Source organism: Simochromis diagramma, unplaced genomic scaffold, assembly GCF_900408965.1.
Source record: "Simochromis diagramma unplaced genomic scaffold, fSimDia1.1 OVJJ01000334.1, whole genome shotgun sequence".
NCBI classification, from domain to species: Eukaryota; Metazoa; Chordata; class Actinopteri; order Cichliformes; family Cichlidae; genus Simochromis; species Simochromis diagramma.
This window is the reverse complement of record NW_024386764.1, coordinates 3,581,713-3,608,221: the sequence shown is the minus strand read 5'-3', so window position 1 is coordinate 3,608,221 and position 26,509 is coordinate 3,581,713. Positions and strand designations below refer to the sequence as shown.

The window sequence follows — 26,509 nt, the reverse complement described above, 5'->3', positions numbered from 1 at the left end:
TGTGACAATGAAATGTAAGCGATGGTCTCAGCTCTGCTACTTGAACAGCTTGGCATCTAAACTGAGTAACCAAAAATGAAATTTTATGACAATTAAAGCTGCTTCAGTTTGAGGTTCTACCGCCACCTCGAGCACTCCAGATGTTGGGTTGGGTCAAGCCTGATTACTACCTGTATGGGAGACCACTGGGAGCAGGCTGTCCACCAATCAGGTTTGATTTGCAAACCACTTCAGTATTGAACCCCAAATTTGCTCCAAATGCATTCATCAGTGTGACCGGATATCACCTAAGGCAATCATTTCCAATCACCACACCAGCAGAAAATGAAGACTTTCAGCTGGGTTTTCATTTATTTTGATTTTCTGATGACTTGATTCTTCATTAACAGCTTCACTTTTGCAAATTAGGATTTTTTTTTTTTTTTTAAATTTTTTTTTTTTAAATAGATCAAAAATGAAAGTAGCCCCTCCCCCCCCCAAAAAAAACAAACAAAACAGCGATTAATTTTTACGGATTTATTCGTTTTTAAAATAACTTGGCTTTATTTTATTAGTTCAGTTTCTTTTTCATGGAAGGACTCCAAAAGTATCATAATCAGAGTTTTTAAACAGAAAAATCTATGAGATTTTGGAGCCACTTCCAATGAAGTTTTCCTATAGACTCTTATAGAAATCAAACCAAAATGATAATCGTTTGATTCACCGTATAAATAGGATTATGGCTTATTAAAGGTTCAGAAGTGCAACATTAAAAATTATACATTCTCTTTTATTTAAACTGCATACAAATTACATGCATGAAGGAAATGTTCAAAATGGGTTATTGTTAATGATCTCCTATAGTCGATCTGAAGTACCTTCATGGCCCACCAGGGGGCGCCAGCCTATAGTTTTGCAATCACACAAAAACAAAACAGGCAAAGAAAAACCTCCACCTCTGGGTCTTGGCAGCTGTGACTCTGATGTATTAAATACTAATTATGAACATACACAGCAGATGAACTTCCAAGACTTCAGTTTTATTTACCAAGAAAAGTTCTTCAAGTGAAGAATGACACTTATTAACAGTCTAGCCAGTCATTTATTATTAACATGATTACAGAACCAAAGCAAATGAACACACAATATTAATCATAATAATTAACTTTTTTTAATAGCATACATTTGGATCTGTAGTGCACTGTAAGGCTCCTTCGCTCGTCCATGTTAAAGGCAACAAAACCAATAGTAATAATCATCTAAATGGAGGTTTGTCAGTAGAGCTCAGCAGTCACTTTGTTCAGCGTTTCTTCTAAAAAGCATCTCAAAATTCAAAAATCAGTCTCTGGCAGTTTTAAATAAAGATATTTTATCCTTATGTGCTCAAAACCTCAACAACTCAAATCTACAGATGGGATACATACACTGGAGTTTTATCTAGTCTATCAAAGGACTTCAGGACTACAAATGTGATCAATTCAGCTCACAACAGAGCCAATAATCAGACATTTCTATTCCTCTGTGCAATACTGGGTTTGCAAAAAAGTCATCAAAATAAAACGATCAGAGTTGTAAAGATATTTTTTGGTTCAACTACTGAAATTACTCATCTGCTACGGGTGATAACAGCACTCTCATACGTGGTCAGAACCGTTAAAGGAGACTCCAAGCTAGCAGTCCCATTGGAAAAATTGCTTTCGCACACAACTCTGTGTTCAAACAGTGAACCGTCGTGTTTACACTTTCAAACTGCTGGAAGAAAAAACTAAATTTAGCCCAAGAAGTGATAATGGTCTCTTCTACCTTGTGGATCTTCACAATGTTGAGAAACTCAACCGGCAGGAACTTTTAAGACCGTTCAAGATCAGGGTTCATGTTCCTGACACACATCTAAAAACTCAAAGAGTGATGTCCCACCATCGGCCCCTCCAACAAAAACATGGGATCAGTGCAATTAACCAAACCTTCTCCAATATTCCAAAACCTACAACGAGCAGCCGTGTGCCAGTTGGGCTACACGCACAGCAGGTAGACGTGTGCGCAAATAAACACAAGCACCCACAACCACGACACACCTCTCTCCAGTAACCAAATGCACACAAAGCAGCAGCACAACTCTCTTTTTAAAAAAAAAAAAAAAAAAAAAAAAAAAGCTGATTTGAAACACCTCTAATGTCCAGTGTTTTTGAATGCAGCTTTGTCCAAGAGCCACACAAATGTGTGTAAAATAGCTAAAAACGGGACAGTAAGGAGCGAGGAAGAGAGCACTCCTGGGTTATTTAAATACACCGTCTTAACTGGGAAACTGATCAGCTCTTCAAATCTAACGTTTTGCAATCCCAATTTAAAGATTTAAAAGAGAAAAATGGGGACTTTCTGACAGGTCGAGAATCTTTGGCTGTTTTCACACATGAAACTACAACATGAGAGCATCAAACATCTGTGTAAGGCAGCACGTTTTCTCATTCACACACACGGAGCGATTTTATTAATTCAGGAATGATTCAGCACAGCTGAAGCAAGAAAGGTGCCCTGTTGTAAAACTCCCTTTGGAGCAACAGAAGCACTAACATACGGAGATGCTGGCAAGAATATTCAGTTCATATTTACAAGGAAATTTAAATAAAGTCATCAGCAAAGGACAGACAAATCTAATCCAATTGCCAAATCAGGGAGCTGATTTCTAAAAATCACTACCATTCTAGCAGGACGCATTCTTAGAGTAAAGTGCATGTCTAAAAGAGATTCATAGGAAAAATCAACACCAGCCTTGGTGCTCTTTCTGAGTGATGCGGCTGCCCTGATGTAGTAAAACCTGCATGTGAGGCAATCAGCTGTTTGCGAAGGCCGTCTCCCCGGGTTACAAAGGCTGGAACAGAACGAGAGATGGTCAGCCACTACAATCATCGTCGTGTTGTGCTTCTCCTCCTCCTCTTTCTCTGAGGTTCCCCTGTTGCCAGCTTTAAGGCCCGCCTCCCTCATCTTCTTGCTCCTCCATGTTTTTGCGTGCCATCCTCTCTCTCCGGTCTGCCAGCCGCTGGCAGCGAGGACAGTCTTTACCTGTGCGGAAGCAGGTGCGGTGGTAACACGCGTGGCAGTCTGAAAAAAGCGGAGAGAAAACATTTTTTTAAAAAGAAAGCCAGTTTAACTGAGCTTGTGTGTCATCTTAACAAGAAAGCAACACCTGCGCAGTGTAAACCAGTTTAACTAGTTTCACGTTTGGACTGCACAAACAGCAGCCAATCACAATTAGAGCTGAGGGACGATGGGTGGAGCGGGGAAGGTATAAAAGCCGCAGAAGAAAAAGGCAGAAAGCCACAAGGAGCAGGTATGTCAGGCAAGTCATATCCCGGGATAAGCTCAGCACAAGGAAACTTGTCCAGACATGTCCCGTTTCATTACTCAGCCTCATTCCCATACGATGCTCTAACGGGGATCTCTTTTTTTCTGTTGATGATGGACTCATGAAAAAACAGGCAACTCAAATTCAAAAACAATGTTTATTTTATGAGGACATAAAATAAAAACCAGCTTAAATAATAGCAATCAGAAGCAGAAGCTACTAAAAAGCATAAATTACACATTCACATCCATGTCGTCGCCTCCGCACGTTAAAGTAGTTCCTTCGACAAAAGCCTAAATACTAAAATAAAAGGGTTTAAAAACACAGACAGGCGAGGCAGCGTAGCAACAACAGCAGCAGAGTCCAGATTTACTTGACTCTTCTTCAGCCGACATCACACACGAACAAAGGGAATGAAATCACCAGCTCAGGTGGAACACGTGCGAGAAAACGACTCCGACAAACACAAACACCCACCGAAACGAAGCATGCAGAGATGTAAACGTTTCAGAGCGACGCACCGCTGTAGTACAGTTGCCACCCGTTCCCAGAAAAGATCTTAAGAAGAATAAAAGCAGCAACTACAAGGAGCAGCGTCTCTTTCACAGTGACACACACCAACAACACGGAAGCAGCTCAGAGCTCAGAGAGAAAGATGGGAACGTAGAGCGCCAGCACCTCCACAACCTCAGCCAAAAGAGATCCACCGCAAAAAAACCCCGCCCAAAAACATCGCCCCTCCACCAGCACCGTAACTACAGAAACACACCAGACCTCAGTGACAAAAAACAACTGTAAAGGGAAAAAGATGGCTGAAATATGAAGGTACGACTACAACATCTAATAATAATTTAACACACAAGACATATTACAACACCTAAAGGGACAGTTCAGCATGTCCTGTGCAGTTAGAGAACACCACTCTTATGTCTGCAAAGTAAGGTTAAAACTACATATTTAACACTGGATGTAAACACGTGAGGCCCAACTCGTGCATCTGCAAAGTTTAGAGACGTTTATAGGCCGTTGTTTTAGCTTTAACAGGCAAATATAAGAGTGGTATCAATATCATCATCATCATACTCTTGGCAACAAGGATTGTCCAACTTGGTTTCTGTAAGACTTTCTGGTTTTGGTAAACATTAATACACAGCTACACAAGTGTTAACTGCCAAAAATGTGCGTTTGGGGTAGTAACATTTTAAATATCAAGACTGTGAACACTGTAAAAAACATGTAGCTCAAGGGTAGACAAAATTAAAATCACTAAAATAACTGCTCGATAGTCTTATTCAAAGGATAAATAACCGTGAGGCCTTTGGTTAACTGCAACCAGAAATCCATCGCTTGTTCTGGACAAACAGGAGCTAGTTTTAATCCAGCAAATGTATGAAATTAAACTGTTTGCTGTGAGCTGATTCCAGTTTTACTCAGGTTTCCTAATCCTTTGTGATCCCAGGACACAGCCCTCCTTACTCGTGTCCTCCACCTCCCCCTGCATCATGTTCTATGTCGCTTCTCTTTGTGTTCTCCCCTCTTGTCTTATTTTTCTCCATGCCTTCCCTCATCTTCCTGCCTCTGGTTATTTTCCTGCCTTGGCGAGTTTTATGATTTCTCCAGTTACTCCGCGTCACAATTCCTGATTCTTCTTGGCCTTCCTCCCCAGGGTTTCTTCCTCTTCCTCCATCACTTTCCCCACTTCCACTACTCTCCTCCTTCTCCTTGCTTCTCCCTCTGGAGACATCAGTTGTCAGCTGATGAGATTCTAGCCTCATAACGGGATGTTTGTCAGCCACAGATCCAGTTTTCCCCGTTCTCCCAGCTTGGGCCCCATCTTTCTTTTCGTCTGCCGTTCCCCGCGCTTCCTCTGAGGATCTTTTTTTAAACTCTTCATTTCTGTCTTCCTCTTTCACTTCTGGTTTCCGCTCATCCTCCACGTCTGTTTTTGAAGAACCTTTGACTCGACTTCCTAGCACTGATGCCTTGCCACCTCCCTTCCCCTCTTTTCCAATTTCATTTAAACTTTCCACGCTGCTGCCTATTTCTCTGTCGCTGTCCCTTTTGTCTGCTTTTAAGATTCTTTTCTTTAATCTGTCCATCTGAAAAACCTTCAAGAAGTTCATTTTTTCCTTTCTTGTAGGTCTGTCCTCCTTTTCCTTGCTCTGCTCCCCCTCACTGCTCTCCACCCCACCGTGCTGACCAACGCTTCCGTTGTCATCACGCGCCATCTGTTCCTTCCTCCCCGAATCCCCCCCTCTTGTCATTACCTGCTCCTCCTCATTAAGCTTATTCCGGGAAAAAGCTTTAACCAGTTTTCCAGCAGTAAAACCTTGAAATAGTCCCCCTTTCTCATGTCTCACTTGTGCTGTGTCTCTTGATGCTTGTCGCACTTCCTCCTGCTCCTTTTGCTCTCCACTCCTCACCTCCTCATCTACTCCCATCCCTAAATCCTCCTCCCCACCCACCCCCTCTTTCATGCCCATCGCGAGGGCCTTTGCCAGGCTACGAGGCTTGGGGATCTTCCAATCTGGCCAGGTAAACTGAACGAAGAGGCGGGAGGAGGGCCTTGCACCACCCAGGCCTGCCACCAGCAGAGAGGGCTCACCTTCGCAACGCTGGCACTTGCTCAGGTGGAAAGGGAAGATGATGTCTTTGTCGTTCCCACAGAACTCGCAAACAAAGCCTTTTGCTTGGCACAGCTGAGGATAAGATGAGGGGAAAGGAAATAAGGAAATTTTAGATTAACACGAAAAAAAAAACAAAAAGCATTGTATTTGTTGATGTTATTGTCCAAAAGCCCATTTTAATCTATAGAGGAACCTGACTCTCATCTTACCACACAGCTGGCTACGTGCATGGTACCAAGTTTCAGCAGCTCTTTCATTCGGGAACCCAGTTCCCCGTTGCGCACAGCAGTGAGGTCGTTGAGGGAGAAGAGGTGAAAGTCCTCTGTCAGGTGACCCGGCAGGCTGTCGAACTTGTCCAACAACCTGAGGAGAGAGACATACACAACCTCGAATTAAGTTTGTTACCAAGCTTTGTGAAATGATCGTAGACTACGAGAAAGCAGAGATCTCTTACTCTTTAGCGAGGCGACACGTCTTGAAGAGATTTTTCATGTGAAAAAGCTGCATCCTCAAAACCTGAATACCACATTAGAAAATTATGTTTACTCCACTGTGCATGAGAAAAATAAACATGACTTGTAAGGTTGTGTTACTGTATGGTGCAAAAGTCTCAAGTCAACCATCATCTCTTTATATTTTCCAGGAAAATCAGAAGTATGTGCAGTAATTCATTGAAGCACTTGCAAAAATAAATTCAAATACAGGATATAAGATAAAGACAGAGTGTGAATTATTTTCCAACACTCTTTCTTAATGATATTGCATGTTGGTGATGTTAGTCTGAACATGATAATGTCACTGCTGCCTCTGAACTCACTCGAACAGTTTCCAGAGATTTGTTTTTCTTGTACAGCTCGCTGTTGATATCGTTGAGGTTGAAAAGCGGATCTCCAGAAATCTTGCTCAGCAGGTCCCGGGCAAAGTTGCTGACATAGTATTTGCTGAAGTCCCACTTCCTCAGCACCCGGCCGGGAACCACCGCCTGAGAGTTTTCATGACAGCACTGGCAGAAGTACCGGCCGAGGTATTCACAGTAACGTAGCCGCTTAATGTAGTCTGAGGCAGGGACAGGCAACAAAAACACAGGGAGGTAAGGTAAGGATGTGCACGCAGAACAATTCCTTTAGCTTTTATGTTGTTGCTGGTTATACCTGGGTCAATGCGGGTGCCACAGCCAGCACAGCGGTAGTTCTGTTTAGCCACTATTATCTTCCTCCTGAAAGACAACAATTAGTTAAAAAAAAAAAAATGCAAACTGCAAACAGTTGTGTCTCTTACTTGATTACTGCATGTCTGAAATGATTAATAAATATAAGCATATCTTTAAATTTTCTGTGAAAGAGCCCACAGTCATCACTATTATTCCTGAAAAATATAAATTAAGTTCATTGGTGCTAACAGAACCCTAATTTAGACTCTTCTTCTCCACCTACTGTATCCACTTTAATCCCTGTAGTATGTTTTTATTTATTTTTCCATACATACATACATATATTTATTTTTTTTAATTTATTTTCACAAAGATGAAGATGCATATGATGTGGACTCACTTGGGTGCAGGGTGAATGTTGAAGATGATCTGTGGTCGCGGCGGCGCCCACTCGAGGTTACCTCTGACCCGAATCCTTAACTTGTAGATGTCTGCGTGCTCGCCGTCATCAGGAGAGATCGGCAGAGAGTCTGGGATAGGCAACAACTGGGAGACAGCATGATCAGTTGAGTACAATGTTCAGTGCCATGTTTGGAAAACTGCAAGCGGCAGGGATATGTACCTTCTGAGGGGCATCCTGTTCTGGGACCAGCCAGTCGAGCTCAGAAGCTGCAGGAAGCTGCATGCCCTCAAACTGCCTGAGTAAACCCATGGCTACTGACTCAGCTGAGTTAGACTGGAGGAAGGAGGGGGTGCTGCTACACACAGGAAAGCAAGACATTTTTTAAAAAAGGGACAGTAAAATCCACAACCTGATTCATTTTAATGTTCAAATTTGGAATTCAACTGATTGATTAAACTAACTAAATGAAGTCAATGGAGTGTAGGAAACCTAAAGCACGCTTTGTTTTGTTTTGTTTAAGTGACTTCAACTCTGGTCTTCAACTCCAAATAGGTCCTTGTATATTATCAGTAAGTTATTAGTATGACAATAACAGTAAGAGCAATGGTGCATGGGCACGTAGAGGAAATACTTTTGGCCTATTTCACCTACTTGGCTCAACTTGACTTAGTTGTAATGAAAAAGTGACCTGAGTACCATCCAATGTACACGAGCTTGATACAGCAATCCAGCTGAAAGTCCAGTGACGTCATTTGCATGCGACATGAACACCACAACAATGGAGGACATCGAGGTGACGGTATACCTGCTACTCAGTGTACGGCACTTTGTCAGCCTCGGGAACCATAGTGTTTTGTGGGTAGTCATTTCCCTCGTTGCCAGGTTTCTGTGGAGACGCTCATGACTCATCAAGTGACGCCACTGAGTGTCAAATTGGTGGCATGCAGTCTGTTGATGTCAAATTTTCCAATTGCTTTAGATTGTTTGGAACCCCGGCTCACCAGGTAATAAAAAAGGTACCTGGTATCAGGTACTGCCACCTAACAGAAAACCTGAAAAACCGAGTCAAGTCGAGCTGCCCCCAGTAAGTACTAGAGGAAAAGGGCTATTTGAAAATGCCTGTGGTTGGGCCAGTGGCTATTATAAAGGGGGTCAGGAGACCCTCTGTCCTTGCAGTGATTGGTCTGTCTAGAACGACGATGTGGTAGTGGAGCTTCCATGATTTGTCGAGCCAGAGGGCTGTTCCTTAGTGAGGTACTGAGCCAGTTTTTAAAGTAAAACTGACAAAATTATGATGTAAAGAGAAATGAGAAAAATTTACTTACAATGAATCTGAGCTGAGAAAAGATCTGCCGCTGGAGCTTACACTGTGCTTTATGTCTGCATCTAGAAGACACAGCAAAACGTTAAAGGAGATTTGGCCGAGTGAAAACAAACAGTAACAGGACTCATTTTTAAGAGAGGGCTTCCAAAGGCTTGCAAGCAACTGGCGAGTGGATGGTGTTTCTTTGGTTTGTTACCACTATTTGCCACAGCAAAGCAGAGTTAAAAATAAATAATAATAAAAAATTAATCAAAGAGGTTGAAGATTAAAAAGTGAAACAAATCGAGGAAGATAAATTTGACCAAAATATCATCTCTTCTCTTCTAATTCAAGCTAATTTTAAATTCACTTAAGCAGAAAACATGCAGTGAAAGCTAAACCGTCTCAATATCATCACTAAAACGTGTTCTTAAAAAAAGAAAGGAAAGAAACTAGCGAGCAAAGACAAAAGCAGCACAGGTTTGGCAGAACAGGAGACCGCCTGCATGGATTTACCAGTTTCTTTCAGGATCAACATTCCTGTTTGCTCATATGAGTGCAGGTTACAGCCAAAATTTCAGGATTGCAGGCAATTAAAGTTGGCGCAGAACGGATAAGATGGATTTTAAAAATCTTTTGATTATGTGTGTTATGAATAGCTTCTACTAAGCAAACTCAAGACCTACAGATACAAAGGTCTGAACGGTTGCATTTGTTCTGATTGCTCGAGATGATTAAAAATCATCGTGTGAATGTGGAATTTTCAATTAGTGGCACAACGTAAATCATGTGTGCATAGAAGCTCTGACAATTGATCTTTTTGATCAGTCTGTGTTCAGACGAGTGAGTTGCAATTACAGCACAGTTAGAAAGCTGTTAGATTTGTTGGGATATTGTAGTCAGTGGTGTTAGCCAATTTCTTTGCCTTCCCTTTAAACGGTGCATTTTCAGGAAAATGCTACGAGAAAATTAAAGCTGTGATGCCTAAATGAAATCCCCCTAAGAGATAACCGCTTCTTTGTTATTCCTCCTGAAGTGTACCTTATCAGGAATAATCCTAGCACCATTCTGGTTACTGAGCTAACTTCTTTAAATATGAACACGTGGTGGAAGGACGCATGTGTGACAACACCAGATGGTCATTGGACACATGTTGGAAGTAATGAATAATGACTGGGATGAATGAATGGATGGATGGATGGATGAATACGTGATAACCTCAAATGTACAACAGCCACATGATGCAACTGGTTAACTCCCTCGTCTCCTCCCGAGAGCCTCTTTAAACCCCGACAGGTACAGGCACATTCGTCTTCCTGCACCACCAAAACCCCGGAGCATTGAGCAACAAGCACTAACACAAAAAGGCAAGAGCACAGTTTCACTGAGGTGAGGAGGCAGGTGGCTCATCTCCAAACTGACAAGTTCTTGTAAAGAGATTAGATACTGGACACAAGGAAAATAAAATAACTGAGTGAGTATGAGACTGAGCCGATAGCATCACAACTGTGTTTGGTTTTTAGTTATGGAAGGAAACTACATGTTGCCACTGCTAAGAGTGGTTATTCAGCACTCTATCATTTGCAATGCAAATTTCATAAACTCGCATTTTATTCTTAATAGAACAAAACACACCAAGTGCTTAAACTGAGACATATTATACACATAAATATTAACTTGTTTTGATTTGATGGCAGCAACATCTCAAAAAGGTTTGGACACAAGAAACAAAAAGGCTGAAGCCTAAGTGTTTCTAACCTATTTTGTCCACGTGACCAAACACAAGATGGAGACCATCCAGCGTGTTATCAGCACTCACTTCAAACAATGGTATGCGAGTACATTATTGCCTATGGAATTAGCAGCTTGTACATCAGCCATCAGACCTGAAAGGTATATACAGGTTTTAGAGCAGCATATGCTCCTATCAGGATGACATGTTTGTCAGAGAACACCTTGAATGTTGCAGACTCCATGTTCTGAACTGGCCAGTCTGCAGTCCAGATCTTGGAGCACAATGAAACAAACGAAAAACTAAATAAAAGTACAACAAAGACAACTGAGGACTGGAGAGCAGCTATTGTGAAATAATGAAGGGATGCTAGGCTCCAGTAAAATTTAAAATGAGCTTAAAATGTTACATAATGTCAGTTTAAACATTTGACATGTTGGCCAAGTTCTTTTGTAAATAAGACAAATCTGTACGTTCTCTTTAATATACATTTTACACAGATTCCAACTTTTTTGTAATTTGGTTGTAAATTAAACCCAGAAATGTATCATCAATTTTTAATGCCTTTGGTGCACAGCTTGCATAGCTCTCAATTAAATACTTAAAAACTATAAAAGCAGGTAAAGATAAGATATTATTGCAAAACCTTATATGCACAATAGTATAAAAATTAGTGGTGAGAGCTGGGTGAAATGGAAGTTGTTGTTTTTTTTTTTTAAATATTACTATGAAACCAAAACACTAACTAGCACGGCAATTATGCAGGACCCACATCCAGCACAGTTACAGCGATTAATGAAAGAAGGTTTTTCAGTTTGGAGTAGAACCACCAGCTTCCTCTCAGAGGAGCACAGCCACAGTAAACTGCCTGTAAGTAGCTGTGGAGCCACGCCCACCACTCCAGCCCGCAGATACCTGAGAAGAGGGAGGCGAGTGACAGGGAGAGGCCGTTCTGAGACATCGCCAACAGGGACTGACCCTCACAGCCATCTGAGAGACACAAACTGTCACCACATGCATACATTTTTACACTCCACAGAGTGTGTCAGTGCCACCCTGCGCTGCCGCATCCAGAGGAGCATGTACGTGTGGAAGTCATGCAGGTACAAGGGCGAAAACACATGAAATGATTTTACTCCAATCTTCTCCTCTGACCTCTGGTATCAACAAGGCTTCTTAACCTGGAGAATAGCCACGCACTGGATATTTTCTCCTTTTTAGACCAGTTTCAGTAAACCCCACACATGGTTATGTGTAAAGATAACAAGTTAGCAGTTTCTCCTAAACACCTTTCTTCCCCTTCTGATGCTTGGTTTGAACTTGAACACAGTATTACAACTAACCAGCTTAATATTTTAATTAATAAGTACTTTAACAGGTATATTGAATTAAATGGCTGTTGAGTTCATATACTGAGGAAACAGTAAAATATTTTAGTTCTAGGTAAGAATGTTACCAGTAACACCACACAATAAAAAACAACAAGAAAAAAAACTGCTGCTTCATTATTGCAAAAGCAGGAATACATCTGAATGTATTGCAACAACCAGTAAAGAGAGTCTGTAACAAGCACCAGTGCTAAAGGACTAAAGTAAAGACGAGTTGTAAATGATATCAGGTCGACAGATGAATGACTAAATATCAGCTTCACAGCATCTGTCCATGATTGTAACTTCCTGAGAACTTTTGGGTCAAAGTTTCTTTTTCCCCCCTAACAACCAACCAAACCAATTATCCTCTGCTAACATTTAGTTAAATGTTAGAGGACAGCCCTACTGTTAGCAGAAATCCCAAAGATGTTCATTTCCAAGTACAGTTAAATACATGTATATACATTCATACATAAAACCCACCAAGACACGAGAAAAACCACAACCCTTATTAGCAGAATCAAAGCAATTCATAGACTACTGTTGTTTGTAGCATGAGAAATATGACAGACCTCCTAGAATAGCTACGCCTTTCAAACTGAGTATGACTATAAATCCTTAGCGTGTGTGATCACATGACTTTAACAGCTATATATAAATGGCAACAGCAGAAATAGCTAGTATTATCTGAACTCTGCACTCAGACATTCATATTTAGGGTCTTCGGTGAAATGTGACATGCTTGGTGAGCAGACAGGCTGATGAAGAGGTTATGAATTATGACCAGAAAGTGAATTAATCGAATCAATGATGAATTATAAAATCTAGGAATAAAACTAATAATTATTCCAAAATATATATATATATATATTTGATTATTTAGCCCCCCACCCCACCCCAGTGTTCCCTCATTCCCTCTCTACCTCGCAGTTCACACTCCTCCACCTCCTCCGCTGAGCCCGAGTCAGACAGGCCCTGGTAGGAGTCCTGAGAGCTCCTCCTGGAGCCTCCACTGTCAGTGGAGTGAAAAGCTGCACAGAAGAAAGGACACAGAAATAAACAATACGTGCAATATAAAAATAAAAAATAAAATAAAAAAATAAAAAAATCATAAATGGTTTCTCCAGTATTTCTGTGGTCCATCTGTATGTGTAAGTAAAGTTTATTTATATAGCACCTTTCACAGACATGTGTCACAAAGTGCTTTACAAAAACACAATACAGTCATAAATACATCATAAAAACCCTGGTCTAATTAAAAGCTTTTTGAAATAAAAATGTCTTTAGCTGCTTTTTGAAGATCTCCACTGAGTCCAAACACCGTAGAAATAGGGGAAGTGCATTCCACAGTCTGGGTGCAACAGCTTGGAAAGATCGGTCCCCTCGGGTTTTAAAACGAGTGTGGGAGACCACTAAAAGGTTTTGGTTTGATGACCTCAGGTTACGAGTGGAAGTATGTGTATGAATCAAATCAGCAATATGTGTGTGTGTGTGTGTGGGGGGGGGGGGGGGGGGGGAGGGGGTCCCTGTAATGCTCTTTAAAACAGGGGTCATATGAGCTCCCTTGTTCGAGCTGGTCAGTAGCCTCGCTGCAGAGTTTTGAACAACCTGTAGACGAGCTAGCCCTTTCTTGTTTAGACAAGTAAACAGGCTGTTACAGCAGTCAAGTCTAGTAGAGACAAGAGCATGTATGATGATCTCGAGTTCACTTGTTGACACGATGGATCTAAGTTTAGAAATGTTCCTCAAGTGAAAAAAAGCAGGTTCTTACTGTCTGATTTAAATGTGAGGATCTATTAAAAGCTGATACTTGTTTTAAAGATCTGTGCATCAGTGAAAGCTACTTTAATTAAACAGACACATTGTTTTTGAAGATTGACAACTAAAAAGCTCTCTCTCTACTGAGAGACCTAGAGTCACATGAAGGAAGTACTGTGTCTGTGTACAGATGACAAAAGGATTTCATGTAACTGATGTTTGCGCACCGTGTTGGAAGTTTGCTGATGGCGGCAGACGGCTGCGTCTGATCTGCTGCCTCCGCAGGCGAATCTTCTGCTTCAGCTGCTGAATCTCGTTGTCACTGTCTCCTTCTTCCTCGCCCTCCTCTTGGCGCCGCATGTTGTACTTCATCAGCTCGATGGCAGCAATAAGCGACTCGGAGATGCTGAAATGGGCATTTTCCTGCAGCACACAGAGGTAATTAAAAAGGAGAATATAATAGAATAGAATAATAATTTAATTGTCCCACAAGGGGAAATTTGGTTGTAACTATCATCATATCTTCACCCATAATTTCTACATTTTTCTCCATTTCAATTATGTTTGCACTGAGATTCAATTTACATTTGCAATGAATTAAGCCCTGACCTTCTCAAGGTCTGCACAGCTGCCAAAGTCCTGCTCTGACAGGTAGCTGATGAGGCTCTGCCCCTCTGACGGCCTCCTGAACATCCCCTCTGAGGTACTGCTGTACTGGGACCCATCTGAAGTAAACAAAGCATACACAGAAACACAAAGCCATAAAAACAGACATTTACACACTGCACTGGAATTTTAGTGTCATAATGTTGCCTACAAATCAAAAGGTTCTGATTTTTGGCTGCCAGAAGAAACACTTTTTAATTGAGGTGTTGGTCAAGACAGATTTACTTTTACCCATTTTACATAATCTTGGACAATAGAGATCGAAAATGTGACGTCATTTCCGGGGTAAAACCGCAAAGGATTGTAGGTACAAGTGGCAGCACGCGTGAGCTATTACAAGACAACAGTCACACAGAGATAAACTGAGACACAAAGAATGGCAAGAAGCTGTTGTATTATTAACTGCCATAGGCGGTCACATGACAGCCACGGGAAGCCGACGGGTAAAGAGATCGTTTTTTTTTATCGGATTCCTTCACGGAAGAAAAATTGTTCAAGTCATGTTTCCGAAGTCACGAAAAGGCGACGGATGGCCTGGATTACAGCAATTCCAAGACCAAATCTAACGTTCCAGCTCACACGTTAGTCTGCTCCAAGCATTTCCACAAAGGTAAATCTTTTGTTGTAGTTAACACGTAATTTATCATGACATAATTGTTGATGTGGGTTACAAATAAGTCTTATATGGATTTGAACTGAATTCGTTGCGCTTTGCTGCTTTGTTCACTGTGGCTTTGCCTGCTAATGTTGGTTGTGTTTTGCAGGAAAACCAGCCTACAAAATGCTGCGGTCCAGACTGGGCACCCTCTATCGACCTGGGTCATACCGAGTTTAAAGCTGCTACCACAGCCAGATTTGATCGGTTAAGAGGGAGAGCGAGATCAAAACAGCCACGAAAAGTCCGACATATATGTGCCCAAGGGTTGTATTGAAGCAATCAAGTGATGAATAACTGTTTTCCAGTATGTTGTTTTGAAATGTTTTGTGGTTCTTTTGTTTTGTTTTTTTGCATTGTTGATTTGTTTTTCACCGAAGCAGCTAATAAAGCATAATGGCTTTAATTTTGCCTCTTTCTTGTAAGACTCTATAATAGAATGAAACAATAATGCCAGTTATAAATAAAGACAATAAATTGAATGAATTATGAAAAACTTATTTTATTTCTATTGGATCTGAAAATGTTGTGTAAGACTACAACCTGAAAAGACAAATAGATTGCGTTGGCCTGTACAGGAGAAAATGGAAAAACTTTAACGACAGCTGTAAAATGAAATAGTCCAAATCAGAAAATAGACACACCAAAATAAACTGGACCTGGGCTTGTTGCAGGGATCTGAAGTTACTAAACATTTCCTGAGTGTATGCACTCACACTTAGGACCACATAATAATAAATATGAGTGTGATGAAAGTTGTGCAGCACGCCAGCGTCTTTAGCCCACTCTGTATGCTTGTATGGTCTGACCCTTTCACTCCTTTGATTTTTTTCCTCGTACTTTTTTTTGCCTTTTCATCAAGTCTGTCTTTGTACGGACCTGCTGTGTTCGCCTTCGTTTTGTACGTAACTGTTTTGGGGGCAAATAAAATGCAAGCAGGGATTAAAACCGCAGAATGAACGATTACCGGTGCTGGAAATGCTAGCGCCTGATGCAGTGTTTTGATTTTGCTGCCATTCGTACCTACAATGTAACACGCGAAAGTCACGTGGTCTGTCGATCTCTATTTAATGACCTAATTGCATTTTGAATAAACAAAACTCATCAAGACGTCAGCTGACATATGCGTGTCAATATTCACACAGAAAACTCACAAGACTCCATGTAAAGAGAACTGGATGTGCTGGTATCACTGTGCTGAGGTGAGAACGGGCTGTAGTCTTTCATGCAGCAGTCCTCGCCTGCTGATTCTGAGACACACACACACACACACACACACACACACACACACACACACACACACACACACACACACACACACACACACACACACACACACACACACACACACACAAAAAAAGGATGTGTGTTAATACCTTTTTAAAATCGATAGTCATTCACCTCATTACAGTATTCTTTTAAAAGAAATGGATGCAAACATGCTTGAGTGCAGGAAAAGCAGCTGGTTAAATGCTTCGTGTTGGACAATGACGTCTAAGGCTATTGTGTAGTGTATGGCTACACTGAAACAAATGTGGCTTTGAGTGCCAACCAGCCTAACTGCAGAGTGAAACAGAGGTAGTCTATATCACTCAGTGACCCACTTTTACTTAAAGACCGCAAACTTACAGTATTGTTTACATTGTCATTGCTTTGCAAATGTAAACAATACTGCATTAAAGTTATGTTTTGCATTGGGAATCTTCCTCTCTGTGAGCTCCAGAATTTATATTAAAACTTCAAAACATCAGAAGAAAAGACAAGACTACATGATTCTTTGAATACAATACTGACACGTAGTCTTAGGGAACCTTTATGGTCGCCGGTCACCCCCATCACACTTCAGTTAAAGGCAATGTTGCTTTTTGGGTTCTCAAATAGACGGGACACTCCCAGGTATTTAACCTCTAATGGGGCTGTAACACTGACAATTTTGAGAGTCATTGAGCCACCTCATTGTCATGCGAGTCGTAAGGGTCACATGAGCCAAGGTGTGAATTGTAATAGAGTCCCAGAACAAAAGAAAGCAAAGTGATAAAGTGACTTTTTCACACCAATCTGATTTGGTTTAAATAAACAAATAAGAAGAAAAATCCAAAACACAAATGATGGGCTGAAGACAAGAGTGGAAAATAAGAGGGATGGAGTTCTTCACCATGCACACAAAGAACTTTGTTTTTTTTTGTTTTTTGTTTTTTTTTAAAAAGGGGAGGGGAGATGAGAAGTCATGTGATGGAGTACAGTGAAACTGCACCGCCAACCTGCTACCGGGTCCTCTATTATTATGGTGATTTTTCTGTGGCCCCCTCCTTTGTGCAAACAGTAGAAGGGAGAGATAAGACAAGGACAGAGCAGAAGAAGAGATGATTAATTCAAGCCAAGAAAGGGGAAAACAGTCTGAGCAAACGGAGCCGATATTAACTGGGTGAAAGCTTTAAAACCTCAGATAGGAAGCGTGCGAGAACACGGCTTAACCGCATATCAGAGAGCTGTGAAAAAACACACATACTATGCAGGTAGAACTACAGCTTAACCTCACCCTTAACTGCATTAGTCAGGTACATTTCTGCTACTTACAGTAAAATTAGGGTTAGTTTAATTCTGAAAATGACCTAAACTCATGAGAAATTTACAAACTCGCTCCAGAGAAACACGCCAGACAATTACAAATAAATACCACAAGTACTACAGGCCACGTTGTGATCTATGAACATGCAACACAAAGTAACTAAGCAAGAAGTGAACTGGCTACCAGCTGAAGCTCACCGCTTTAGGAAGTATTACAATCAATTTTGAAGTACAAGTTTATCTTTAAATGTTTCTCATAGGAACGAGAGGCTCCTTAATTAAACAGAAAATTGCTATACACTGTAATTTAAATAAATAAAACAAACCCTTCCAAACGGAAACTCTTGAAATCTCCTACTCACCATTCCTGAGTTTCTGATTGACCCCCGTGTCAGAGAATGATCGAGTGTGTCCTTTGAGCCCCCTCCCCGGCCCCTTCTGGCCCTCTGAAAAAGATGAACGCCTCTGCGGGGCCTGTGTAGTAGAACGCTGCAGGGATTGGTCCGTGTTCCCCCCCCCGCTCGCTGCTGTGGGTGGAGCTTTGGGAATTGCGTCGATCGTTGCGTTGCCCGAGGTTACCGATGGCCAAATACTCTGGACCATCGTCAGAGTCACCGCCGCCACCGTACTCGTCAGCCTCGGGCTGAAGGAAGGAGGGCGTCGAGTTGGTGTCCGTTAATGAGATTGAAGGGATGGACGCTGAGCCAGGTGGGGGTGTCGCACCTCGTGCGTTCTCCCCCGGACTGGTGACAACCACCCATTCAGATTCCGGGCTGCTGGTTTGAGAGGTAGTGTCTGCAAGACAAATGGGACAGATTAAGATTTGTACTCAGATTTTGCTTATGGGTTTTTGGTTTTTCACATATTCAAATTTTACTCCCAGAATTTTCTGCCCCACGAGGGCTTGCGTATGTACACAAGCCGTCGTGCATGTCTGTTTTTGTTTATACAAACTGTCTAAAAATGGTGACACGCTGCAGAGATTTTAAATCCACTTAAGCTATTTTTTTTAACCACCCTTGTCCATTTCAGTGAGCACATTCAGCTCAGGACACTGACTTCACCAACTGCATTAACACATTCTTCACCAATTGGCTTTGCCCACAAACAATCAGGCCTCTGTACGGTTAACTCAGCCTGCCTATTCACATACAAACTGTAGTGTATTCATAGCGCCTTGCCACTAATCCACCCGAGAGGGGACATTCCCCAACTCTCTGTGAATGATACTCATGACCATTGATCAACGGTTCTTGATCAATGGTCATGAGAATTTGCATAATTATGATGAAGGAACTGACCTCCCAGCCCATTGTTCCTTCACTGGGCTGGTTTCAGTCATTATGCAAATGTACTGTTTATAAGATTGAAACCTGCAGTCAGCTGAGACTGAAGAAGTCACTTGGATGAGTGACGAAACGTTTCTCCCAATGAGAACGCGACGTCCAGATGAACAGAATCAACTTTTGGAGATTTACTTACCTGGATGATTGAGCATGCATCAAGACACTTTAAGTATAAGAAAAAATAAAAATAAAAAATAAATCCACAACCCAGCCTCTTTTCTCACTTGTGCTGTTGCTGTTTGAGGATCCAGCTGCTGTAGTGCTTGCAGAGTTTTGGCTGGTGGCGACTGCTTCTCGCAGAGAGCAGTTGGAGGTGGTGAGTCTGCGGCTTAGAGATTCTCTACTGGGAGCCTTGTCCGCGTTTCTCCAAGCCCCACCAGATCCGGGCAAGACACACAGACTCTGGCTCTTCAGTAGTCCCAGGCAAGGTGGGCCCTTCAGAGGGGACAGCTGGGCAGCGGAAAGAAAGATTTTTAATAAAAGTAAAAGGAGTTTCTTTTCTTTGAAAAATTAAATCACTTTAACACCACTCATCAAAGATGGGTGATTGTTAAAAACTGAATGATGTGTTTACAGTCTGGTCAAACTTGAGTGAAACATTTGTACAAGTGACCTTTTCATGAATAAACAGGTGATATGTGCATGATGTCAGAAAACCCACCCCAACAGTGTCTACTTGGGCGAGCAGTTTGGGATTATTCTGCTCCACAGCTTCCAGGCACTGGAACATGGCGGTCACATGAGGCTCGCTCAGCAGAAAAGCATCATCTGAAAGACGAGAGAGGGGGGAAAACGAAGTTAACACAACTTATACACCACAGCAATCTCTAATACAAGTATATCAACCTGGGCTGTTATTAACGTGGCTCACCATTGTAGTATTTACGCATGTGTCCCAGATGCTTGAGCAAAGGTCGGAGCTGCGATGACAGCATGTGAACCTGTAAGCTGTGAAGCAGCCAACGCTCAGCCTTGTAGCTTTCACCAGCACTCTTCAACCCAGTGCTTAGCACCGGCTCCAGGTGCCTGAACTGAGGATGGACAGAGAACAGCAGATGGCAAAGTGTTGACACAGGCTAAAACTTTTATATGTCTGTAAAAGCACATTTCCATCTCTAATTATGTGATCAAACTTGTAAACCAAAAAAAAATAAAAATTCAGCTGATGAGGCCATAAACATTTCCTTAACTGGATTTTGTTTTTGTGACCATTCAGCAGGTGGTGCTGGCTTTGGCTTTGGAGTTCATCCTTGGCAGTTAATTGTTTCTAACACCTACCCAGATCTTCTTCTATATATTTCAAACTAGTTTCTATCGTTAAAAGAAACATTAAGCCAACACTGAGTCAACCTAACTGCTCCTCTTATGAGTTTTCCTGCAAACATTCCCCATAAGTGTTTCCCACCTGTTGGTCTAAAGCTACGAGGAGGGTTTAGGAAGAAGAGACAGAAATAGACACCAGGCTTGAAAAGAGAAAAAAAACAAGTGGAATGTCAGATGATAAAAAGCAGCACAAAACTAGAGGACGGCGGCTCAGATATGAACAACAAACAATCATCACATGGTGATTGCATTATGCCCGAGTGAGCCCTGCTGGTCTGTAACACCAGGGGAATAATGAGGATAACTAGATTACTCCAAGTCCATTTGCTGTTATACAACTCCATTACCCCCTGACAGACGGGCCTGGGGTTAAAGGCAGACCGTTTTCCACAACAAACTAGGAAGCAAAAAGTCAGCAATTTAAGTGTAGTGGCTCTACCCAGGCCATCAGATCATGTGAGTTTGGGGGGGATTTTTCAAGAAATTTATTATAAGGCCCGTGTTATTTTTCTCATACACATTCTAAAATTACTTTATGGGGATTTTCCACAAAAGGGAGGCAGTTCCAGCAAATCTAGCGCTTCAGGCTTGATGGGACAAGAGCACATTACAGGTTAAAAAAAAAAAAAAAAAAAAAAAGGAAAAAAAAAAGTAAACTATCATTTTTCCTCCAGAACAGATAAATCCTCCAAATCCAACAGTGTCATTTTCTTAAATGCAACCTTCACACTAAAGATGTGTTTGGTTTGTAGTAAACAAATGCTTCTTCTGAGCCTAATTTATGTAATTGCTTACTCTTTGCTTTTGCAGCTCTCTCAGGAAACTTGCTATACTTTCAAAACTAAAACACACAGCAACAGCAACAACATAAAAGATATAAACATACATGTGTGCATCCCTGGTAGCTGTGAACAAGGATTGGAGAACTGAAACATTAGCTCTTTTTACAGGTTTCACATTTACAGTAAACTAATAATAAAAAAAAAAAAACAACAACAACACCACCAGACAGTGTTTAAAGCTTTGAACAAGATGACTCAGAAGTAGGAAATGAAGCGAGAGAAACGAAGAAAGAAACTGATTTAGAAATGAAGACCGCATTAGCAACCAATGTAGCGTAAATAAACCACACTTAGCATTAAATCATAGTAGCATATTTTTCTCAAACACTGCTAAACAGCAACTATTAATTATTTAGTTAAGGAGAACCAGAGCCAAAAGAGTGTATACTGTATTTTACCACATTATTTAGGGGGAAAAAAAATGTAAATCACAATATAAAAACAAAAAACTTGCAGTGTTTGATTAAATAAAGATGCTTTTTAATTTTTTTTCTTTTTGAACTGCTGTTCCAAATCTCTGTTTGTAAAGGCCAGCCAATCAGAAGAAAGCCGGCTTAAAGTGGGTGAGCGCTAAAGCAGCTTGTTTCAGTCAGAGGATGTATTAAGAGTCTGTATCACAGTTTCGAATAAGAAAGAAATTGAATCATGCACAGAAAGTCTAGTAGAAATATTTATGTGTCAGGAAAGATTAAAAGAAAAAAGTTACATCCCAGCTTTAACATGGCTGGGCATACCTGTTCAACGTGGGAGGCGAGTTGTGGGCTGATGTAGCGAACACACCAAACAAACGGCCAATAGTTTCTCTGCTTGTAGTACACCTGCAACACAAGGCCAGAGGCTTGTATGACCCAGTTTCAAAAGTATCAGCTTCAACCAATACAGCAAGTCATTATGAAGAACGAGAGTTGTGTTTCATATCATATTTTCCTTAAATTTTTGAAGGGCAACTGAAAAGAAAAAAAAGAAAAGAAAATATTCATCCAGTTAGTTAAAAAGAAAGTTTTGGTGAATTGGTAGTTTACAGAATCGCCCTTAGTAACAATAAGTTATGATTTTCTGTTTAACTTTATTAGTCTCTCACATTGCTGTGGAGCAGCTTCTCTACAACACCACTTCAGTTCAATTGCGGGCATTTGTTTATACACGGCTCTACCACAGCATTTCAATCAGGCTGAGATCTGGACTTTGACTGGGCGGCTGCACTACTGTGATTCTTTTTGTTTTCAGCCAGTCTGTTGTGCTTGGGATTATTTTCATGCTGCATTATATAATTTAGACCAGGCTTTAACTGTCGGACCAACGGCTTCACATTTGACTCAAAAATACTTTGATATGCAGAAGAGTTTAACAACTGCAAGATGTCCCGATTTATGTGGCTGCAAAATAAGCCCAAATCATCACTTCTCAACTACAGTTCTTGACAGCTGGTATGAGGTGTTTGCACTGGTATACTGTGTTTGATTTTCACCAGACATGATGCTGTGCACTATGGACAAAACTCTCCAAAGTGCTCTCATCTGTCCAAAGGACATTGTTCCAGAAGTCTTATGATTTGTTCAGATGTGGTTTTGCAAGCCTAAGCCATGTTGCCATGTTCATTTTAGAGAGAAGAGTCTTCCCCTGGTAACGCTGTCAAACAAGCCAAACCTGTTCTGTTGTTTTTTTTCCCCCCCATTATACCATCATTTAGCACTTAACATGCTAACTGACGATCAAACCACCAAAACATTTGCTTCTACAGGAGGTCCTCACCCTTCCTGATGATCTGTTAATCAAATACATTTGCACTTTCCTGCATCTTATCCTCCTAATTCACGGACGTAAGGGTGTATTTAGATTTCACAAGACTGCACAGTCCTGTGAAAACTTTTTTCCCCCACATGACTGTAAACCACCTGATAAAAAAATCACACGCTTCCACCCCGGCCAGATTTATTATGGTTTTATTTTTTTCCGGTTTAGTTCACATTTGTGTTTCACTTTTGTTTTTAATTTAATATGAGGGCAGGTTGTTTCCAAAGCAGGTACACCCATTACCATGATATGTAGAGTATCTGTCAGATCAGAACAGGTTTTTCAATACAAACACAGCACTTCTGTCAATATCACTCACATAAACATCCCAAGTCTCAATAAATGCATGCACCAAAACCTCATCAGGCATGCTGTGTTGATACAGTTGATCAGGGCAAATGCACCTTCAGTGCAACACAAAGTTGCACTGAAGGTGCAACAAAGTGTTTTTGTCTTCATACCAGAATCACATGGCACAGACACAGCACGGGAAATAAGATACAAAACACACAGGACGTATCTAGCAAAATCAGCATTCTTTATTTTCCCCCAAGCATGCGAATATGCTGGTGTTATTTTAGTAAATGCCATCCTTGTTCTGTTAAAACAAAACAAAAAAAAAAGGTTTGTTGTTGTGACCGATATGGGCTTCGTGTGCTGACCTGCTCATTCCTCAGTCCATGGCTGAGGATGTTGTTCATGTCCTTGTGCAGCCGCTGCAAGCCACCATACCGCGACCACACGTTAGGGTTGTTGGTGGACAAGAGGCCCTCCACTGTGGTCTTCAGGCTGGACAGCAGCTTCCAGTGCTCCTTTCTGGAAGGCAACGGGGAAGCAAGAAGACATTTAACAAAGAGGGAGGAGGTACAGAGGTTCTGGTGTTGGCAATGCAGCTGATTAATCCATTAATCATCTAGACCAAAATTCTTTTCTCAGAAATAATCAGAAATTCAATGACTTATTGGAAATGCTGAGGATTACTGAATGTGTGAGTAGTGTCATTACATCCCAACATGAACATGTTGACTTTTCCTGATAGCCAAGAGTCTGCCTATCAGGAAACGTTTGAACCCATTATTGATGTTCATGACGTTCTATCATGAACATCAATATTTTGTGTACAAATGTAAATAAAAGGCAGGTCTTGAACCTAGTGAGAGCCCACTTGAATTCTACAAGTACCTTCATGAAGTATACTGCAAAACAAATTCAGTCATTGACATGTACCCACTGAGTACTGAGTCAACCCTTATCTTTAGGATACAGTCAGCAGTGGAAGAAAAAAAAAAAAAAAAAAAAAAGTCAGATACTAGATATTAGACACTCCCCAAGAGCCATAAATTGCTGGCTCACAGGACTTCCTCATTCCCCCTCAGCTCAGCAAGTCAGACTTCACCAGCAGCACACAAATGAAAAAAATTAAACAAAGAAACCTTCACGTTAACAACTGAGGGTGAACTCCTTGATTATAGGAGAACTTAACTGGACATGTGCTCCATGGTGTTAAATAAATCCAGTAGGTAATATAAAAACACAACTGCAACATAATACAGAAGATTATGTGTTGTAAGGCTGTGAAACCCGACTTAAGAGTTCTTTGATCTAGGCTGACATGGCCAAAGACAATCACAACAATTTATTTTCCTAATAGATCAAAAACAGTATCTCAGGCAGAGACGGTGTGTGAAAGCAGAACGGCCAGCTAGAAAAGTCAATAAAACCTGGAAGAAGCACAACAGTGAACACAAGGTCTTTTCTTAGGCATCAGCAGAATTTCTGAGCAGCAGCAGCATCACGAGTTAAGACACAGAGCCAACTAATCAAATCACATAATATGTGTAACACAGGAGTGTAAGGGGGACGAGGCCGGAGGTTAGCGAGCATTCTGCACATACTGCGGAGCGTGGTGCATCTGTGAGAGGGGTAAAGTTATGTAATTAGCACCTCCACATCCAGGGGTAAAATTCCTCTAGACTCGGAGAGATTGAGGTTTTAAGGATTACCTTCCACTCTTATCTGTGCGTGTTCATGTACGAGAAACCCCGGGCTGTGCAAAGAGGATCTGCAAACATGTATCCTTCTAATCTGCTAGGGAAAACACTTGGGAATCCTTTAACTTCCCAAAAGTCTTCCAGTACTTGCACTGTCAGTAATTCTGCTGATCTTCAGTAAACCTTCATAAAAATAACCACCTGCTTAGCTTGCTGATATAACCCATATTTTAATCTTATTAGACAACAGTTACTTTATGTGGTCAGTTTAGCTGTTAGCACCATCTCACTGTATGACAGCTAACAGCTCTAATAACGCTAACGAATACAAGCCTTTCCGTCATCTTCCAAATGTGCAGTCTAACAACGCCATATTTTTTTTACAACACAGTAAATAATAAACCAGGAGACCTTTGGGATAGAGCCATTAGCTCCAGCCTGTCAAACCTTGGCATGTCAGGTTAGCCTAGCCTAGCTTAACGGGTAATACTAGTATTAGTTCTTCACTAGTGTTCAAACCTACTTAGGCTCGCATTTTTTACAGTTGGCTCAGCTTAAATGTGTTCACTGCTGGTCATCTTTTTAAACAAAGATCACAGGTAACCAGTGACATAACTCTTTAGTTGCCTTGTTTATGAAACCATGGGTGTTAGCCGTATACCAACGCTGCCCAACCTCTCACTCACCTGCGCTCCTCAGATTCTCCCTCTGCCCTGATCTCCATGTCCTCAGGGAGGAACCGAGTGCCGTACAAAGCCGCCAGCTTCTCGGAGAATATCCCGTCCTGTTAGGTACAATAGAGATGTATCGCAGTAGCAGGGTTGCTTGAAAGAGTCACCCGGACTTAAAGTCTTCCGCCATCTCCACCCTGTCTGTCAGAGCCGTGGATCAAAACAGTGGAGGCCGCATGACCTGCTACAATCATCAGTGGGCGGCGGTGTTCTGCGTAGCTCTGCCCACTATTTAACGTAACAGTGCTTACTTTAAAATAACACCAGATAATACCGCCCTCAGTAATTTGCAAATAATTTAAAAATAAAAGGCTCAGTTGTGTTTTATAAATAAGTTTATAAAGAGTTAAGGCTTTTAGGCGGCGGGTGAGGAAAGAGCTTTCTAGAAGACTAGATAGAAACCCGGTCCATGTCGCCACCTGTTGTTACAGAGTAGTACTGCAGGTCTATATTTTCAAGCTGAAACTTTAAAATATTAGCAAAGATTAAACCCATAGCCACAGCAAGGGAATTACCACTGACCGTTATAATTTTACACTGCAGTAGACTGAAACATTTACTCAAAAAAGAAATTATTATGATTACAAAGGACAGCCTGATATAATAAATGAGGGAATTAATCTGAAAATCTACTTGTAACTACAGTGGACTGTAAAATTGTACTAATGCTCACTACACATCTCTCTCTCTCTCTCTCTCTATACAAATAATAATTATTATTATTATTTGTATTTTTTCACGCTGTTTAAAGAGTCGTATCTATGCCTTCAATACATCTATCTATATCTATAGATAGATATATAGCGTGAAAAAATACAAATAATATTAATTATTATTATTACTTATCCCTGTGGCAGTGGTCCCACTTGACCAGTATGCACAATAATAAGAATAGAAGAATCTCTTCCGGTTTCAATTCTGTCCCGTA

The 26,509-nt window shown here is 41.1% G+C and overlaps 1 protein-coding gene across 1 annotated transcript; it reads right to left on the bottom strand.

The window, feature by feature from the left end:
* Positions 1 to 748: 748 nt before the first annotated feature.
* On the bottom strand, positions 749 to 25,851 carry rubcn (rubicon autophagy regulator). Its single transcript, XM_040032202.1, is given in 23 exon segments — positions 749 to 3,078; positions 5,928 to 6,021; positions 6,159 to 6,312; positions 6,404 to 6,465; positions 6,767 to 7,005; positions 7,101 to 7,165; positions 7,500 to 7,645; positions 7,722 to 7,857; positions 8,828 to 8,888; positions 11,453 to 11,527; positions 12,831 to 12,938; positions 13,893 to 14,088; positions 14,275 to 14,390; positions 16,141 to 16,236; positions 17,248 to 17,295; positions 17,917 to 18,052; positions 18,054 to 18,349; positions 19,125 to 19,350; positions 19,562 to 19,668; positions 19,772 to 19,931; positions 21,800 to 21,883; positions 23,522 to 23,675; positions 25,537 to 25,851. Coding segments are annotated over 23 exon segments (2,934 nt in total). The 5' UTR covers positions 25,575 to 25,851; the 3' UTR covers positions 749 to 2,941.
* Positions 25,852 to 26,509: the final 658 nt, after the last annotated feature.